Source organism: Ochlerotatus camptorhynchus, unplaced genomic scaffold (assembly GCF_037179485.1).
Source record: "Ochlerotatus camptorhynchus isolate MF236.1 unplaced genomic scaffold, CSIRO-AGI_Acam_v1.1 ptg000575l, whole genome shotgun sequence".
Classification (NCBI taxonomy): Eukaryota; Metazoa; Arthropoda; class Insecta; order Diptera; family Culicidae; genus Ochlerotatus; species Ochlerotatus camptorhynchus.
The window spans coordinates 98,509-119,387 of NW_027041056.1; the positions used below are offsets into that span (position 1 = coordinate 98,509).

Genomic DNA, 20,879 nt, shown 5'->3' on the forward strand with positions numbered 1-20,879 from the left:
CGTCAAATGCGTATTCGATGAACAACCTGTCCAACCGAGTGTTATGTCTGTTTGTCTGTGATAGATGGGTTATTAGGAAAGTACAACTACATTATAACTATTAGTGCAATGGATGAACGTTAGTTTCGGGATCATGTTAGTGTTAGAGTTTTGTTAGTATTGACCCGTATTCAGCCCTGTCGGCCCCTCGAACACTAGTCGCAGGCAGTTGTTGTTAGGACATGCGACACTGTCACTGCTACTATGTTAGAGGTATGACCCGTCAAGTTTCGAAGTGCAAAAAAAACTGTTAGAAGTTTCTTATAAAATAACTTTACACTCAAAGCAAACTATTTACCTTAGCATTACAAAAGCGAATTTAAAATTACTATTTTATTTTATGCTAATATTAAAATTATGATAAAACTACAATTTACGGCTCCGTGAAATTAACTCGCATGAACCTTTCAAATCAATGAACTGGAAAAAAAACTACAATTTTAACAAATTGCAAAAAAAAAATCATAGCGACACTTGACAAATCATCATCAAGCCCCTCATCCTTGGACAGGGATTTTAGTTTTTCTCATAATAACCCTAATAAAAATGTTATGGTTAATTTGCTTAACGACGTGTTCAAGGTATCATCCAAACCATTTGTGGAATAGTTCAATGATTTGGGTTATCGTTCGTTTATGGTAATTTTTTATTAGGGAAGAGCTGCTGATGGTGTGCTTGTGTGAATTCTGAAAAAAGCAAGCAATGATGTCCTAGTAATAATATTTCTGATCAGAAATGGTTTGATTTACACCAAATTGAGGAATTACAACGAAATCACACATGTCATATGATAGCTATTTTGATAATTTTCTTTTAGCTCGAATGTTATTCTACCGCTCGTGTTGTGTGCGAGAGACGACGGTAGAGCATGAGTGTTCGAATACAAACAGACTGTCGCGCACGACAACGAAGCGAGTGTAGTAAAAAACGTCAACTGTTTCAACCCCTGATCTTATGAAAGTTCATCTGGAAAAGTCAAAGATGCACATCAGTATGATCGTGAAAACATTTTTTTTTTCAATTCGAATGTTATATTGGAAGGATTTTACGCAGGCTTGATGAAAATAATGATTTAATGCTAATTATCACGAATTATATATGCAGTCTGTCAACATTATCATCATCATGCAGTGGCGACATCTGGGTAGAGCTTTTACGGCAATCTCCCAATTGGCGTTGCTATGCGATAAGAGGCAAATCATGTTCACAACCAACAATAGTTCTGAATACGCCGACCAATAACCTGTGCCAAAAAAAAACGTCCATTCGTTCCTTTTTGCGATCATATTGAGCGAATGTGCATTTACCTGTACAATATTGTTTAGATGATCAATATTATTGAACCTTTCCATAATGCCTCTAACCATTTGAGACATCGCGTTGTACAAAAAACTACAAGGGACAGCCCTATGGGGTTGTACGCAACGGGGACGTGGACTACGTGTTCTTATATAATAAATCTTATTTGTTAACTGCAGCAAGAGCTTGTGTTTTGTGTAGGAATTTGAGCAGCGTTAACTCTGTTTGTACTCTTTAGTATGATATGCTTGACATAGACATTCCAACGCCAAATCACGAAGAGCTACTGATTCCGATCAATAACGGTGCGGCTTCTTCCTCCTTCTATGGATGCTTATGTGGACTGCAGCTCGCTACTTGCAGGCAGCATTTCGTTGTGACTGGAGAACACCACCACTCACCTTGCGGTGATTAAATAAACACCGTTTGGTGAGACCAGTTGGAATTCAACTTTGAAATCTGTGTTAGGAAAATCTCTTTTCGCAGGTACGGTTGTGTTTGTTCTCTGTTTTGTGCGTGCGTTCGCTTTCATAGTTTCGGGCTTAGCGCTGGCACTCTGCCTCCCGGACGGCTATACGTGTGTGATTGGTGGTTTTCTCGCTTTCTGGGAAGTTTTAGAATCGAGAAAGAAAACGTGATTCATCATGTTTGCAAGCATCAGAAGATTTGGCGCTTTCTGCGTTGTTTGATTTTTTTTTTCTCTCGGACCAGATATTTGTGGCATCGCGAGTGATAATGTTTCATTTCAGTTTATGTACGCGCTGCAAGGTGCGTGAAAGAGCTTGGCACGATCGGTGTTGATGTTGGTTCACTTGTAACTATTTTTGCAAAAAAAAAAATAATTAAGTTTTTTCGAAAGAAATTGATATCGAAAGTGTACCAAAAGTGCTTCTGAACGTGTTTCGCAGTTAGATGGTGAAATTCGCGGTTGTTTTCAGTGAAAATTCCGTATAACAAATTTTTTCACCGAGCTCCCTTTTTTTGCCGTTTGACGACATCGGGAATGCGCTCCCGGATATATTGATTTGGTGAGTACGTTCCAGTTGTGGATTGTTCTTGTATTCCTCGATTGCATTTTCGAGGGGACGTGTCTGCTTTTGTGGGCAGTGCGTTTGATGGTCGGTTTGGTAGTATCCTTTTAAATATAATATCTCATGTCCAAATAACCTCGATTTTCGGTCTATTGATTCAATACTTCAGTATTATATTTTCAAAACATACAATTATGCATTGTCATTTCATGGCACATAAAACAAAAAGTGTGTGTATAGGACCCAATAATCTAGGTTATTTGTATTTTGTAAAACATCTTTATTTTTTATTATATTTTTCATTCTACTACATATTTTATATACATTATATATCACATGATTATATATAAATTCATAATGTAAATTACAATAAATACTGGGAGGGGAGGGAGCATCAGGGCATCATTGAAGTTGTAACTGGACAATGGAGTGGAGTGCCAACCGGAGTCTAGGAGGGAATGTGTACTGTCATTTTAGATAGTTACATTTCTCTCCAACAGTTGCAATGAATTTGACGCGTTCTTCTTTAACAAACCATCCCGTGGAAAGCTTAACATGTATTGCGAATTTCGTTATTCATTTTGTTGGATCATATTGTTGGAAGGAGATTCTCTTATTCCCGCGGGTTTCGCGTAAGTGCCTCTGCTTATGGGCCCGTCCAACCCTTTTTGGCCCTTCATACAGCAGTATGTTGAATTCAGAATGATGACGGAATTTGATCTTGCTGTTGAGTGGAGCCGCATGCAGGGCAAGACCCAAGCTAGGATGGTGGCTACTTACATACATACATGCATACAACAGCAACAGTTGCACATTCATGCAAATATCAATAGTGACATTTTGAAAAATGATAAAGTCTTAAATAGAACAAATTCGTTGAAATATTTCTGATCGATTGGTGATAAAGTTATTGAAATTGATCCAGGGGCAGCTGAGTTATTAACGTTCAAAATCTTTCATAATTTTTTTACATGTTCCATTCTCGGTTTTCACAAAGTGTACCCCCATATAGAAATCACAGACGTAGTCTTACGTCAAAAGGCACCATTGGGTTGTCCGTCTGAAATTCGCATAGAAATGGCTCAACTTCGACAGCAACTAATTTAAAGAAAGCTAGCTTAATACCACGTTCAGACTATAGAGTTATAACATGTTATAACGGTTGTCAAATAATTGCAACACAGAAACCACCATCAAGATAGTGCTATAACATGATAACTCTGTAGACTGAACGTACTATTAGCCATCAGCAGCAAGTCATTCAAACAGTTTTTAACATCTTGGTAGGAAGCTGACGTTGGTTCGATTTTGTCTTTCTGGACGACTTGAATAAATTTTCGTATTTGCGGAGTAATTTCGATTGCCCTATGAACAGCACCACTATTTTCCAACCATCGGTGACCGCAAAACGTTAACGGGAACATGGTAGATCCAGAATACTCGCGTCACTTTTCAAATAGACCAATGTAACATATCCTCCATTTTGAAAAAAAACCAGAAGGGTCTGTGCCTAGAGGCACGAACGAAAGCTTGATGTAGGACCGCTAGTGGACGGAACAAATATGTTGATCATTTAGTTCTTAACTCTTTCCGTTTTTAAATTGGTGGCCCTAAAAATGGCCGGTTGTTTTTCAAATGGTGGCCACACCATGCTGCCTATTGGCAAATCAAAGTTGCCACTCGTGGAGAATAGACGAACTATGAAAGTGATGATGGTTTCAAAATTTTCCACGGACAGGTATACGAGTGCAATCTTAAAATGCTTTTATTTTGAAAACTGAGCATTGAATTTAAATCTGGTTGTTGCTACAGTTGTAGACAAGCTGAAATCTATGCATACACCTAAAAATCTGAAAAGAAATTATTTTTTCTATATTATATATCTATTGAGTAGTCCTTAAGTTTTCTACTAAGGGGCTGTTAATAAACTACGTAGATAGTTTAGGGGGGGGTTGAAAATTATTCACGGCCCATACAAATTTTAAAATTTTTGTATGGACAATTGTCTACGCAGGGGAGGGGGGGGTCAAGAATCCCAAAAAACTGTCTACGTAGTTTATGAACAGCCCCTAACGTAGCACTAACCAGATTTAAATAAAATGCTCCATTTGCAAAATAAAGGCATTTTAAGATTGAACTCGTATACCTCACCGTGTAAAATTTTGAAACCATCATCACTTTCATAGTTCATCTATTCTCCACGAGTGTCAACTTTGATTTGCCAATAGAGAAATCCAACTTAAACTCATGCGCGCCTGGTGGCAGGAATAAGCACTAACCGACGGTGATAAGTCTGTGACAGCCCTTGAAAATTTCATTGATTGTTTGCAAAATTATTTAATTTCAATGTAATTTCATGAAAATTTCTTGTCAGCATGGATGCATCTTGTACAAAATGCATAAAACTTTTTTGTAATGCATTGTTCTTAAATAAAAAGCTACTTCAAGACTTATAAATTACTGAAAACATGTTAAGCTTTGAAATCATCTGCCGATTAAACAACAGACAAAGTTGGCCGACTAAATCAATCGACGAAAAACTATTAAATAGGCCGATTGCTTGGTGTAGCATCAGACGAAAAACGATTTAATCTGCTGATTAATACACCGACTGAAATTAATTTTTAAGTGACAATAGATTTAGTCGGTGGACGATTCGGGTGATTTGGATGATGTTTGTTTATTTGGAAGATATTTTCGAAACAAAGCACGATAAAATTCAGCATTATATACCATTATTACGAGTACTACTTTTTTGCTCGGATCATGTTTTCGCTAGAATAAATAGAAAATAATAGTTTTTTGGTTGAAATTTCAAAAATGTATTCAGTTTGACACATTATTTCGGACTTATCACCGCTGCGATTGCAGCGTCACGGTGGTCGATTGAAACATGGATTTGTCGATTGCGGGAAGCCTTTCCTCCTGTCGATGTGGGTGTTTGCGTCGTCGTCGTCGTCTTCGTATTGGTGCGATGCGCTTATCCGTCCTTTGTTCGAAAGCAAATGACGAAGAAAATGATATGGCAAGCGTTTTTATTATCGCTGCTTATCTCCTCCCTTCCTTCATTGGTGAAATTGTGAGCGGTTAACCGAGCATTGAGCTCGCTCACGTGAGAGAAGGGAATGTGTCGTGTGTTCGATTTGTGCTCTATCGTTGCGTCCGTGTTTGGGATTTTTCGTTACATGTCTCAATTTTGATTTTTTTAATGTGACTCCCAGTATAGAAATTAAAGACGTCCTACGTCAAAAATCGAAGTTCGACAGATTATTATTTTAACTGTTTAGAAACAATACATTTTGCAATACTATTTTTATTGTAGTTGAAAATTCAGTAGAAACGGTAAAATCACAATTTTACTTTGAATGTCAACGCGCGCCGCAGCAGGTTGTTTTGATATTTCTCTCAGCAGCACGTGGCTCTGAGAGAATAGAGTGTAGAATGAACTTTTTAGTACAGGAGAAGTATGCTAGGGTATATATAAGTAGAAATGAATGAATAAAGGTGGTCTGATTGTACCTAAAATCGGTGTCGGGTAGTGCTTTTGGATGACCGCCGGGCACGCAAGATTCCCTTTCACAGATTTCATAGTAGAGCACCTAACTTTAGATTGGCCCCGCCTTTAGAAAATGAGCACCAATCATCTTAGGCAGTCCGAATGACCGAAGTAACAATCATGTACCCATCATTTCAAACTGCACATTGGATAATTTTTGACCTATGATTATATTAGATAAATTAAAGTAAATGTGGTCTGATGTTTTTGCATCATTTACAATGGTAGAAGAGCAATAGTTTGTATCGCTTAACTCGATTTCTTTACATTTGTTACTTAGGACCTTTCGAAAAGTGACGCGAGTATACATCGTGATAAACGCTCGTCTTGTTGGTACATCTTTGAGGATATTGTAGATACCACGCAAATATTTGACAACATCGCAACTGATACTGCGAACACTATCCTTGAATGCATTATACAAAATATGAAGCCCACAGCTTCCCAGATCTATCAACTTCTCGCCACCTTTTTGAGCCCATCCATGGACACTTGGACCAAAAACTTGTTCGAAGAGATACCGGCAAAGGCTTCCATAAACGCAGCGAGTAGATCTGATGCCCGGGATCTTCCCAAAAACTTTGACGTCATGTAACGAGTTGACACCTCGTTTTTCGAATCATCTCAGAGTCGGGCATTCAAATTCATTTCTTGTTTTTTGTTGTTGTTTTTTTTTTAATTTAGGGATTCGCCAAACCATACACCATAAAAGCTTTTGCAGTGTTTTTTTCAGCTCTGCTTTATAGTACGGAGCAATGTCAAACATAGCCAGCTGAACCTTAGCTAGCATCTCGGTTGGGCTCTCCATGTGATACACAATACTAACAGACGACTCGAGATGTTCTACAAAACCCATGCCCTTTTTCAGTAATCTTCTTGAACCTATTGCACCAAAGTATACTTTAAATATCCCTCTTAACGATGAATAAGAAAAAATTACACGAAACGAAAATTAATTATTTTATTCATGTGTTTCACTTATACATTTTTGCCAAAACATTAGCCTTATACATTCCATAAGACAAACCACATACGTCCTATAAGAACGCATAAACGGTATGTGTGACCATTTATACATTTCATTTGACACATGATCTTCATTAACTGTTTGAAAGGCGTCTGCTTATTAGTTGACTTATACATTTTATGAATAACCAGCAATGGAAATTTGCCAAAAGGTATAAGGGTATTTCTATCCGTGTAGATTTATGGTTATGTGAAATTATTGAAAGAAAAAAATCTGAAGCGCGGAGGGGCTGACAAAATCGAGTCATTACTGTATTTAAAATAAATAAGTTCATTCTTACCTTTTTATAATTGTTTGATTATTAATTGCTATTATTACCTGCTTAGAGTTGGCTCCTTTTAAATACTGTGCAGAATTTACCTCATTATTCTTCAGCTCCATCGATTTTCGTTCCGCCGTGGTTTTTGTGATATAACCACTCTCGGCATATTACCTTGTAGTACGACTTGGGCGTGTACCAAGCAAGTAACTCATCTCTCGTCAAGATGATGGGATATGGGGTGATGGTGAAGGGATATAGAAAACGAATAAAAGAACAGATAGAAAGGTATTAGTATTGGTAATATTACCCCCTTCCCCCCCTCCCCACACACACACACACACACAACGAAAAAGAAACATAGATGCACCGACAAACAGAAATAAAAGCACTTTGACTATATGTTTTTAGTATTACTTCTACGTGAAGTCAACGATTTACATAGTTGAAGATGCTAATTTCAAATAACAGACTGTAGTGGTAATTTTTATACGATAGATGGAGTAGATGAAAGCATAGAGTTGATAGTTCCGTTAGAGTACGGCAGTGTGAAGATTGTATATAGATATTAGACAAGCGAGCTAGGACAAATTTTAAGGAAGGTACAAATCGGTTTTTTCATCTCTCTTTACCAAACTCCCCCTTTGGAGAGGGATGGTGAGGGGGTGTCCCCCCTGCCACCACTGGCAAAAAGAGATGAAAACCGACCACGATATGTGCTCCTGTCATCGTCGACTTGAAAAATATTCTTTATAAAACGAGTTCTTTGCACCATTGCACCAGTTTTTGGGGAAAGCGAACTAGAAAGTGGGTACCGTAAAACGGGGTAACATTGACAGTTTTTTAAAGTATATTCCAAATATTTTTTAAAGTATATTCCAAATAAATTTTATATTTTTAAAACAAGTACTGAGGATCCAAGAGTCAATTCGTTAGTAATATGTTTAACGAAAATTAAAGCATTTGCACTATTTTTTTTAGTTTTATGAAGGAACTTCAGTTTTTTTATTTGGGGTTACTTTGATAATGCTCGATGAATGTAGAAAAAACTGGGTGAAACTCAAACAATTTAGTTCTTTAACTATGAAACTTTAAATGAGTATATAATCAGAAAATATCATAAACAATAAGAATACCACATTGAATTTGTGATGGCTATATAAGAAATACATTTAATAAGTGATGGTTTGAGTGCTTTTTCAAACAGGCGAAAACACGAAAATTGTTTTTTAATATGTTTGTAAAATATGTAACACATACTATACACAAAACTGTATACGAACCAATGTTTCTAGTTTGGAAAAAGCGCAGCGACTAAATTTAATGTTTACATTATACTATCAAAGTTACCTGCATTGTCAAAGATACCCCGTTTTACGGTACCAAAATCAATGTGAGGTAGACGCGTTATATAAGGTTATATATTGACAACCACAGCATACCCCTGGCAAATTAGTAAAGGACCAACTACACTTACAAAATCAGGAAGGCCTGATTATTTTTGTGAACGAAGCGAAAGAGAAAACAGCCAAATGTTTATTAATTTATTTGATAAGGCTCAACCGAATTAACTTTACAGAGCCGATGATTCTTGGTCACTATACAATACATCTTAAAACTATAGTCAAAAGGTACAACACAATAAACACTGTATCTTCCGCTATCCAAAAAGCCTCCTCGATCAGAACTGGAGTCGCTTCTAGTAGTTTCATTGTATGGCAAATTGTTGTACGCCAACGAGGGTCAGAGCGCGTCCATTGCAGCAATGGACGCAAAACGTGGTCAGCACTCACACATTCATCACGAAACGGTTGCTTTCCAAAGTCGACGAATAATCGACCGAAAGAACTGCTGATGAAGAACAATGAGGAGGACCACACAGTCGTTGCTGCCGAGAAAACAGACGATCGCGTAGCACACATCGAGAGTGGCCTGCTTTTGTCGACAGCCGAGTGAACACTGAAAAACAGCCAAATGAAACAACACAAAATTTGTGTTTTACCCCAAAATACTCAATTCGGCTATTTTGGTTCGTTTCAACTTCAACGTTAAATTGGCTAGAATAAATCAAAAAAATATTATTTTCACTGACCTACACTAAAATTTCCTGACATTCCCTGACTTTTCAGATCATAAATAGAATGTTCTGACATTCCCTGACTTTCCAGGTTTTTTTTTCAGGTAGTCGACACCCTGTATAAAGTTAGAGTGTATAGTTGCACTTGATGTTGATACACTGAGTGTATATATATTATATCGTTTTTGACAACACGACACATTAATGGGTACTTTTCAGTTACAGTGTAGGCTATAGGGACTAATTGATCATTTTATATGCTCAAGTTTTGAACCCACCACAGCATGCTTTTGGTGCTACTGTATATGGACGACCAAATGTAAAATACTGTGGTAGCCACAGCATAGTTATGTCAAAACCTCAGCATTTTCATTGATCCATTAGTGGTGTCAATCAAGTTGCTTGTTCTGCGGCAATGCCCAGTTTTTGACGTAGAACTACGTCTTTGTCGACTATACTGGGGTGCAAATCAAAAAATATGTGTGTTGAAGGAGTGTTAGGTTTTGAACGCTTGTAACTTTGTCATTTATAGATGAAATTATAATCCAAATACGCCAATCGATAGGATATTAAAAAAAAAATCCAATTTTTCTGTATTTAAACTATTGAAAATGTACAAATGATAATTTTATCACTGATTTCATGACATAAGCCTTATTCCCAAACCCAGTCATCATAAACGAATACCACTTGGTTGCACATCATTCTGCTTGAACCTGAAAAGATATAAATCAGCGCTGCTCTCATGCCTCTGCTCATTACCGCTTCGGACGGCGTGGCACTAGGTCATGCATCAAGCAGGACTAGGTCAGCGGCTAAAGGTGGATCACGGCGTGTCCACCACAATGAGGAATGAGACTTGAAAAAACGTGCATGTAAAACCCATGTCCTGCAGTAAGCAGGACCAAATCAGCGGCTAAAGGTGGATCACGGCGTGACCAAAATGAGGAAAAGTAATGATGTAAACCCCCTCCCCCTTTCATAACAATCTTTCCCCTCCCCCCTTCACAAAAATCTCTCCCTCCCCCCTCAAAAACCTCTCCTACCCCCCCCCCCACTCATCAACAACCTCTCCTAACCCCTCCCCCACTCATCAACAACCTTTCCTAACCCCCCCACCCCTCAAATACCTCTCCTAACCCCCCCCCCCCCTACCCTCAAAAACACTTAACTACAGTTTTCTCTACATGCGCACGGAAGAGGAGCTTTTCATCAAACAACATCCCGAGATAGGTTACTTCGGTAGACCACTCAACTTTTGTGCCATCCATGATTACAGTACAAGATGGAGCCGGTTTCAGTTTGGGCGATTGCCGATGGAGGAACATCATCGCTTGTGTTTTGGAGGCATTGATTTTGATTTTCCACGTGGTGGCATAATCAGCAAAGGCGTTAAGGCATCGTTGAAGTTTGTTCGTTATTTCGCGAGGCATCCTTCCTTTGACGGCTATTGCGGTATCATCTGCGAACAGGAAAAACACGCAACCGTCTCCAAGGGGAGGAATGTCGGAAGTGTAAATGCTGTAAAGCAAGGGGCCCAGTAGACTACCTTGCGGGACTCCTGCTGGGATGGAAAACGTGTCTGAAAGACAACCATTCAACGATACCTTAAACGACCTTTGCTGGAGGTAGTTACGGGTGATTTTAACCAGATGTAATGGAAAGTTGAACTTACAAAGCTTGTATACAAGCCCATTGTGCCAGACATTATCAAACGCTTTCTCAATGTCTAACAAGGCCATGGCTGTGTACTTGGATACAGCTTTGTTACTTCGGATGTTATTCATCACCCGCACTAGCTGGTGATTGGTGGAGTGCCCCTTTCTGAACCCAAACTGTTCAGGAAGGAGTATGTTATTTTCCTCGACAAACTTGAGCAAACGATTGAGAATGAGTTTCTCGAACAATTTGCTCAGCGCTGAAAGGAGGCTGATTGGTCTGTAGCTTGAAGACAATGTTGGATCCTTACCGGGCTTGCGGATTGGTATGATTTTTGCTACTTTCCAGATGCTTGGAAAGTAGTGCAGTTCCAAGCATCTGTTGAAAATAGTGGTTAGAAGAGACTGCACTTTCATGCTGAGTCTCTTCAAGATCAAGTTGAATATACCGTCAAACCCGGGAGCCTTCATATTCTTGGTGCATTTCAGCGCTGAGCAAATCTGTTGTACTGTAATCATATCCGCCGGAGGCACGACACAAGGGGAGACATCTAGGTTTTGAACGCATTGCGCAACCTGATCATCGAGCGGACTTTGGATAGTCGAGCCAAGCAAATGCGATGAAGCGACATGCTTGCCGATAGCATTTAATTTCTCCTTTGGGGTGATTAAAAGCCGATCGTCATCATTTTCGACTTTGAGAGGTGGAACGGGTTTGGGATGATTTTTCAGGACCTTGGCTACCTTCCAGAATGGTCTGGAGCGGTCGTCCAGATTCTGGACAACACGCCCGAAATTTTCATTTCGGAGTGAGTCCATTCTGGAAGCAATCTGCCTGTTCAGATCGGCCATTTCACGTTTTTTGCCCAGATCTCCAGTCCTCTGAAAGTGGCGTCTACGAACATTTCTCAACCGAATCAGTAATTGGGTGTGGGAATCAATAGCAACAAACTTACCCCTCACAGGAACTTGTCGAACACACGCCTCGTCAGCCACGGATATGGCCTGTTGGAGTCCTTCCAACGCCCGGTCGATGTCATCTATAGTGTCGAGCAGTGGATTTTCATCGATGTTGCTGTCCACCATTCATCCGTACTGCACCCAGTTGACATGATGGTAATCTTTAAACAGGCAGCTTCTAGCAGGAACCACGTTGACACCGACTTCAGTCACCACCGGTTGGTGGTCGGAGCTGAGATCGTTGTGCGCCTCCGGCTTGGATAGTACGATGTTTGACAGGAAAAAGTCCAGGGTGGACGGATTTCCCGCCGGAGAGATAAAAGTTGGTTCGTCCGGAAACTGCACAGTGTACAGTTCATGTTGTGCGTGGTCGAACAATAGACATCCATTCCGGTTCCGCTGGTAGTTCCGCCAAGCTTCATGGCGGGCATTCAGGTCGCCCCCAACGATGAATCGGAAGCTAGTACGGGTGATGGCGGTCAGGGAATTGAATTGAGTTTCTAGTCCATTGTTGGCGGTGCACTGGCGTGGGCAGTAAACCGCGATGAACCGGACGTTTCCAGTTGGTGATTCCACCTCCACACTAACGGCCTCGATGATAGAAGTGCGGACGTGGGGCAGAGTGCAGAACTTGATTCCCTTTCTGACGATGACCGCTACACCACCCCCCCTGGAGCTGGTGCGATCAAGCCGGATAATGTTGTGGTCAGGCAACCAGAAGCTGTCGCCGGACTTTAGATGGGTCTCGGTTAGAAGGCCCACGTCGATGCTGTGGTTGCGGAGGAAGTCGGCAAGCTCAATCTGTTTTGCTTTTACAGAGCAAGCGTTCCAGGTAGCGATGGTTATCGGTTTAGACACCATACTGGATGATAAACTTACCGAGCACTTGGATCTGTTCGGGTTTATTACGGCACTTACGAAGAGCACCGGACATGTTGACGAAAATTTCCATCAGTTCATTCGCTGAGAACAGATCGGGGTTGTTGTTTTGCGCTGGTGGTTGTCTCCAGAATCCAGGGGGGATGGAGAGCTTTGGCCAGCAGAATCACCAGAAGTTGCTTGAGCGGAATGCACCCGCGAATTCGCTTGCCTTTGCTGAGGAGCACGAAGAGGCGGGAAATCCTCCGTCCGAAATGCCGGGACCTTGTCCTTCTTGCGTCCTGGTTGGTTGTTAGTTGCCGCCTGTTTTCGGATGCGTTTGAAGTCCTCGCGTTTGGAGCACTGTCTGTCGGAACCTTGGTGAGCACCACCACAGTTGGCGCATTTTAACGCCACGGCGCCATCCGCAGGCAGTCGGAAGTGGCGTGGTCTTGAGCGCAATTGCCACAGCGTGGCTTAATGTTGCAGTTGCGGGTGCCGTGTCCAAAGTTCAGACACCGTTGGCACTGAGTCACATTTGACGGTGAAACATATTTGGTGCCTCTATATATGCAATTGTATTAATATCCAAAGTTCATCCTATTTTACATATTCTGCACAAAAGAAACTTTCTGCTCCGCCCCATTCATAAAAAAACTGCGGGAAATCCTATCAGGTTCTGAACCGGAAAAGATATAAAACAGCGCTGCTGTCATGCTTTTGCTCATTGTCGCTTCGGACGGCGTGGCACTTGGTCCTGCAGTAAGCAGGACCAAATCAGCGGCTAAATGTGGATCACGGCGTGACCACAATAAGGAAAATTAATGATGTAAACCCCTCCCCCTTTCACCAACAACCTTTCCCCCTCCCGCCCCCTTCACAACAATCTCTCCCCCCTCAAAAACCTCTCCTACCCCCCCCCCACTCATCAACAACCTTTCATACCCCCCCCCCCCCACTCATCAACAAACTTTCCCACCCCCCCCCCCAACTCATCAACAACCTTTCCTACCCCCCCCCCACTCATCAACAACCTCTCCTAATCACCACACCCACCCTCAAATCCCACACATGAGTTTTTGCAACGTGATCAACAAATCAATATCTATGTGTCGGCCACATACTTAATATATGTACATATAAAAACCATGCGTGACCAACACATACTATTCATTTGCGTATTAAATTTCATGTGTTCTTCTGAGTGGATTCTGTGTATGTGTGGTCAAATGAAAATCATGTGGATTTCACATGGATATTTGTCAAGAAAAATGGTGTAAATTGTTTTGAGTCAACCATAACCGAAATATTGAAATACTTGAAAATTTTGAGATTAAGTATAATAGTCAAAAATGCATGAAAAACATCAATTTTGTGTGGTTCTACGTCATACTGCGGTCGTGTCTAGGACACAACCATTTTTTTTTTATTGCAGATAACCGTCTCTATCACTTCACCGCTTCGAAAGATTGATGAGGGTAGCATCAAGTCTACGGTAACATAGTGGTAGAGCGCCCGTTTAGCGTACTGGAGGTGTGAGTTCGATTCCCACCTGTAGGCAGTGGATTTTTTCCCCCATTTTCGCCATATCTCACCACATAAATACATGTTTTTGCCTCCTAGTATCGTTTCATAACAAGTAGAATTAGTTTGACTCAACATTAGTCATTTACCCTTGCAATTGCAGATAATCGTACCGTGGTAACTACGATACGTACGTCAAAAACCTCGACGCATTTTAATAATATATACCTATGAATTTATATTCTAAGAACGAAAGCATCTGTTGTCGATTTACAATAGGTCCTTTTGTTATGATTGAATCCTTAAAAAATCAGGAGTGTCCTCTACACAAAAAAAAAAGTTGGATAAGAGTAGCTGCAAACAAACGCCCCTAATCGCACATTCGATCAAAGCGGATTTTTCATCCAAAAAGAAAAGTTCGTAAACGGGAATAATGGCGAAAACAATGATTACTTACAGTTGGTTTTTGTGATACCAGGTTTATCAATCGTTTCAGGACGTTGATTGAAGTTCGCCCTTGCGATATATTGATGTCCAGTGGACACTCCTCTGACGAAATTGACATATTATTAGTTATTAGATTAGAAACATCGTCAGAAGACTGACGGTTTTCCGCTTCAGGGTCATGAATTTCCACTTTCACTATAACATCACTAGTTTCACCATCAAAATTTTCAGTCTTAGCTAGAACTGCACTGGATCCAGTATTGTAAATACCCGTCGTAATTTTGTCCACAATCTTCGTAAATAATGTTTTCGGTTCTTCATCAAAATTCCGGGCAAACTCGGTCAAGGCCGTCGAAGAATGGAGATTCTTGTTCATTTTGATTGATTTTCTTATTACCATCAGTCTCTAGGTATAGCATACTTGAATGTATGGAAAGTTTCACAATGACTCATTCTAAACACCATTCATATTCAACTGATCCGAAATTGATAACTCGGGGGCGAGCATCGAAAAAGCAAGATCCGTCCATTTTTGCTCCTGCTCGGTCAGTGTGAGATGAGAATCACCGTTATCCGCTTCCGGATCAGGAAGTTTCTCGTAAGGCACCATTATCTGATCATTGGGCAACTCATCTGTTAGCCACTCGTTGTCAATCAAATCAATCAGATATCCATCAGATGGTGGCTGTTTTGAAATTTTGATCAGATTAAAAATTGTTTAAGTATTCCTATAGATTCTTGATATTTTGTTACCTCACTATCCATGTTAATAAATTCAACAGGTTAGTTTTGCAGCTCAATACACTATATTTACTTAAGAAGAAAAATTAAACGTATTTTTGTTGAAGATAAGAGTAAAATAATAAACTTAAGGGTCAATCTTCAAAACACCCGCACAACAGCAAAACAAAATTTAATGTACACTGTAACTGGCAAGTACCCATTAATGGGTATAAAAGTACCCAATATTAGTATTAAATGAAGCTGTCAAATAATGGGTATGTGAATATTTTCGAAAATGGGTTCTTTTGTACCCATCTTTTTGACCTCTTCAGGGAAGAAAAATGAGTATTATTTCACCCATTATTGGGTGAAAATTATCTTAATCAATAGTGAATATTGTCTAACACAAAGCATCGTATACGAGGCCTTCAAAATGGATTTTTTATGCTATCTGTGCCTAATAAAATGAGTATTGAAACGTAAGTATTTATTTGGAATATATCTAGGCGCTGTACGTTATGAAATTCAGATGAAATTTAATGATTTTCAATTGCTTAATTTCAGATATACAAGGAAGTGGCCGAGCACAAAGTGTTCCAGGAATGGATGGCAAGAAGGAACTTCGGAAGCAAAAGCAACACATTGCACAGCAGGGACAGTGGATGCCAAGTAGGAAAGCGGTATGATCTTTCTAGGAGCACAAGAAGACCTTGCGGATGTAAGTGGCTGATGTATGAACCTCGCTGGAAGCGGCAATCATTATGCATTATTACAATGATTATTATCTAAATTAATAAAAACAAGTTTTTAATGTTAATGTTTCCGACATTTCAAAGAAATATGTGAAAAATCATATTAAAATTATTTTCTAAATAGCTCAATCATCGAAAATTTATACTTTTTACCCATTTTCTAAAACTTTTCATTTCTGAATATGGGTAAAAAGTACCCGATGATTTGACGTACAAGCTCTTCACCCATTAAGCCTGGTACGCAGCTGAAAAGTAATGACGTTTTTACGTGCTACGGGATAGGACACGGAATGCTAAAGAAATTTCTTTTAATTAGCATTTCTTGACCCAGTACGCAGTTCAAAAGAAATCGGTAAAGGAAAGATCGATTACATTAGTATCGTGATCGATATGAAGGTGGCGGCTTCTGAATGCAATTTCATTTTCCTTGCGGAATAATGGTCTGACCAATTATTCCGTTAGGTAATTTTAACGTTTGTTGTAAAAATGATGTTTTGGATGCATTTTAACAACATAAAAACTGATATTTGTTGATTTTAAAATTAGACGACACCTACCTATGAACTCAAAATTTAGCAAAAGACACCTCCCTATAGCTGTCAAATTTACTTTTGGGAATATTCCTCAAAAATTACTTTTCCGTTTTCTTTTCAGCTGCGTACCAGGCTTTAAGCCTGGTACGCAGCTGAAAAGTAATGACGTTTTTATGTGCTACCGGATAGGACACGGAATGCAAAAGAAATTACTTTTCCTCAGCATTTCTTGACCCAGTACGCAGTTCAAAAGAAATCGGTAAAGGAAAGATCGATTACATTAGTATCGTGATCGACATGAAGGTGGCGCATTCTGAATGCAATTTCACTTTCCTTGCGGAATATAATGGTCTGATCATTATTCCGTTAGGTAATGTTGGCGTTTATTGCAAAACTGATGTTTTGGATGCATTTAAACAACATAAACACTAATAAGTGTTGATTTTACAATTTGACGACATCTCCCTATAATCTCAAAATTTAGCAGACTATAGCTGTCAAATTTTCTTTTGGGAAAAATCCTCAAAAATTACTTTTCTGTTTTCTTTTCAGCTGCGTACTAGGCTTTAAGCTTGGTACGCAGCTGAAAAGTAATGACGTTTTTACGTGCTACGGGATAGGACACGGAATGCTAAAGAAATTTCTTTTCCTTAGCATTTCTTGACCCAGTACGCAGTTCAAAAGAAATCGGTAAAGGAAAGATCGATTACATTAGTATCGTGATCGATATGAAGGTGGCGCATTCTGAATGCAATTTCATTTTCCTTGCGGAATAATGGTCTGACCAATTATTCCGTTAGGTAATTTTAACGTTTGTTGTAAAAATGATGTTTTGGACTCGGTTTTGGATGCATTTTAACAACATAAAAATTGATAATTGTTGATTTTAAAATTAGACGACACCTACCTATGAACTCAAAATTTAGCAAAAGACACCTCCCTATAGCTGTCAAATTTACTTTTGGGAATATTCCTCAAAAATTACTTTTCCGTTTTCTTTTCAGCTGCGTACCAGCAACAATCAATACGAAACTAACGATTTTAAATTGGCTCACCACTTTAGTAGCCTATTGGTCCCAAGCAAACGATTAACGTACCCTATTCTAGTTGAAATTCTATTACTACACTATGTTTGTTTTGATTCGCTATGAAAGTTTGACAGATAACATCAGGGGTGTGTGGATTCATGCAGAACATGCAGGGGTGAGTGAAATAGCTTGGGACTGCTTGGGACCGTTGTTCTGGTACTGAGTGAGCCAAAAATAATAATGATTTTCTTCGGGACCCAGTGGTCTTAGAGTTACCTCTATGGTACCAGGCTTTACATTGGAATAATCATTACTTTCCTATTTTATAAAGCCTGGTACGCAGCTGAAAAGTAATGACGTTTTTATGTGCTACCGGATAGGACACGGAATGCAAAAGAAATTACTTTTCCTCAGCATTTCTTGACCCAGTACGCAGTTCAAAAGAAATCGGTAAAGGAAAGATCGATTACATTAGTATCGTGATCGACATGAAGGTGGAGCATTCTGAATGCAATTTCACTTTCCTTGCAGAATAATGGTCTGATTGCTATAGCTGTCAAATTTTCTTTTGGGAAAAATCCTCAAAAATTACTTTTCCGTTTTCTTTTCAGCTGCGTACCAGGCTTAAAGCCTGGTACGCAGCTGAAAAGAAAACGGGAAAGTAATTTTTGAGGATTTTTCCCAAAAGAAAATTTGACAGCTATAGTCTGCTAAATTTTGAGATTATAGGGAGATGTCGTCAAATTGTAAAATCAACACTTATTAGTGTTTATGTTGTTTTAATGCATCCAAAACATCAGTTTTGCAATAAACGCCAACATTACCTAACGGAATAATTGATCAGACCATTATTCCGCAAGGAAAGTGAAATTGCATTCAGAATGCGCCACCTTCATGTCGATCACGACACTAATGTAATCGATCTTTCCTTTACCGATTTCTTTTGAACTGCGTACTGGGTCAAGAAATGCTGAGGAAAAGTAATTTCTTTTGCATTCCGTGTCCTATCCCGTAGCACGTAAAAACGTCATTACTTTTCAGCTGCGTACCAGGCTTAAAGCCTGGTACGCAGCTGAAAAGAAAACGGAAAAGTAATTTTTGTGGATTTTTCCCAAAAGAAAATGTGACAGCTATAGTCTGCTAAATTTTGAGATTATAGGAGATGTGGTCAAATTGTAAAATCAACACTTATTAGTGTTTATGTTGTTTAAATGCATCCAAAACATCAGTTTTGCAATAAACGCCAACATTACCTAACGGAATAATTGATCAGACCATTATTCCGCAAGGAAAGTGAAATTGCATGCAGAATGCGCCACCTTCATGTCGATCACGATACTAATGTAATCGATCTTTCCTTTACCGATTTCTTTTGAACTGCGTACTGGGTCAAGAAATGCTAAGGAAAAGAAATTTCTTTAGCATTCCGTGTCCTATCCCGTAGCACGTAAAAACGTCATTACTTTTCAGCTGCGTACCAGGCTTAACGTAGGAAGTATTTGTCAACGTCGGTGATAGCAAACGCAAACGGAAGAAGCCGAAGCTGAATGATGACGATGAATGATGACACCGCTTCGTGTTTTGATTTGCGCTGTACCGTCCGCTCAGTTGTGTGGGTTCGTACATGTATAGATGTTGATGTGCGTGTTTTCTTCCAACGCTGCAGTTCAACCAACAATCAATACGAAACTAACGATTTTAAATTGGCTCACCACTTTAGTAGCCTATTGGTCCCAAGCAAACGATTAACGTACCCTATTCTAGTTGAAATTCTATTACTACACTATGTTTGTTTTGATTCGCTATGAAAGTTTGACAGATAACATCAGGGGTGTGTGGATTCATCCAGAACATGCAGGGGTGAGTGAAATAGCTTAGGACTGTTTGGGACCGTTGTTCTGGTACTGAGTGAGCCAAAAATAATAATGATTTTCTTCGGGACCCAGTGGTCTTAGAGTTACCTCTAAGGTTCAACCATAGAGGTAACTCTAAGACCAAAAGGTCTCGAAGAAACGTGCTCAACTTTTTGGCTCAGCTCTGGTACTATCTTCGGTCCCAAGCTAATCGATTCACCCCTCGAAACATAGGAAAATCCACTAACCCCTCATTTTATATGTCAAACTTTCATCATAGAGGTAACTCTCTAAGACCACTGGGTCCCGAAGAAAATCATTATTATTTTTGGCTCACTCAGTACCAGAACAACGGTCCCAAGCAGTCCTTAGCTATTTCACTCACCCCTGCATGTTCTGCATGAATCCACACACCCTTGAGTTATCTGTCAAACTTTCATAGCGAATCAAAACAAACATAGTGTAGTAATAGAATTTCAACTAGAATAGGGTACGTTAATCGTTTGCTTGGGACCAATAGGCTACTAAAGTGGTGAGCCAATTTAAAATCGTTAGTTTCGTATTGATTGTTGCTTTCATAGCGAATCAAAACAAACATAGTGTAGTACTAGAATTTTGACTAGAATGGGGTACGTAATCGATTTGCTTGGGACCAATAGGCTAGTCAAGTGGTGAGCCAATTTAAAATCGTTAGTTTCGTATTGATTGTTGGTTCAACGTTGTCTCGACACAAACCGTTTGGCGCTGTTATCTGTCTCTATGAATTCCAAAGAGTGAAGGGGGTCTGGGTCTGGAAGTAGTGAGTTCATAAATTTAGCAACCTGGTTTGTTTTGCCGGTGTGGAAAACGGTAACTTAAATTATGACTCTGATACGAGGGGGGCGACACATCTAAATCTCAAGTTTAGATGCTCAACAAATCTCACCCTAGCGAATCAATTTTCGAAAAATCTTCTTTCATTTGTCGCATCTACTTGCATCGCTCATCATCTTTTCGCAGGAAATCTTCAGAATCTTCATCAATCTTCTTTCTATCTACTCAGCGTGCGCGCAGCTAGCCACAGCAAAACACAATCTTTTTTGCATCGTAGATAGAGTCGCCCCCCTCGCTCTGATAGCAACGACCGATGTGGAGAGTAGTGATTAAGCCAAAATGGAAACGCTGTGTGTAAGTAAAATAGTGCCACAAATGGCAACGACTGGTACGGTTGCTCTAAAGTTGCGGTATTCATAGAATACATAAAGCCTGCTATCCG

The 20,879-nt window shown here is 39.6% G+C and overlaps 2 protein-coding genes across 3 annotated transcripts in view; both read right to left on the reverse strand.

Annotated features, from left to right (window-relative positions):
* Positions 1 to 15,135, reverse strand: part of fab1 (fab1 kinase) — a 78,322-nt gene extending 63,187 nt beyond the window's left edge. For both annotated transcript variants that reach the window (XM_065236790.1, XM_065236792.1), the window contains exon 1: positions 14,746 to 15,135. In XM_065236790.1, the coding sequence (XP_065092862.1) occupies positions 14,746 to 15,135 (390 nt within the window). The remainder of the gene's footprint in view (positions 1 to 14,745) is intronic.
* A 36-nt stretch (positions 15,136 to 15,171) lies between these two features.
* On the reverse strand, positions 15,172 to 15,616 carry LOC135713651 (anaphase-promoting complex subunit 13). The gene is made up of 2 exons (XM_065236794.1): positions 15,489 to 15,616; positions 15,172 to 15,420 (listed from the first exon to the last, which is right to left on the reverse strand). The coding sequence occupies exons 1-2, from the start codon at positions 15,498 to 15,500 to the stop codon at positions 15,190 to 15,192; spliced, it is 243 nt and encodes an 80-aa protein (XP_065092866.1). The 5' UTR covers positions 15,501 to 15,616; the 3' UTR covers positions 15,172 to 15,189.
* Between the last annotated feature and the right edge of the window lie 5,263 nt (positions 15,617 to 20,879).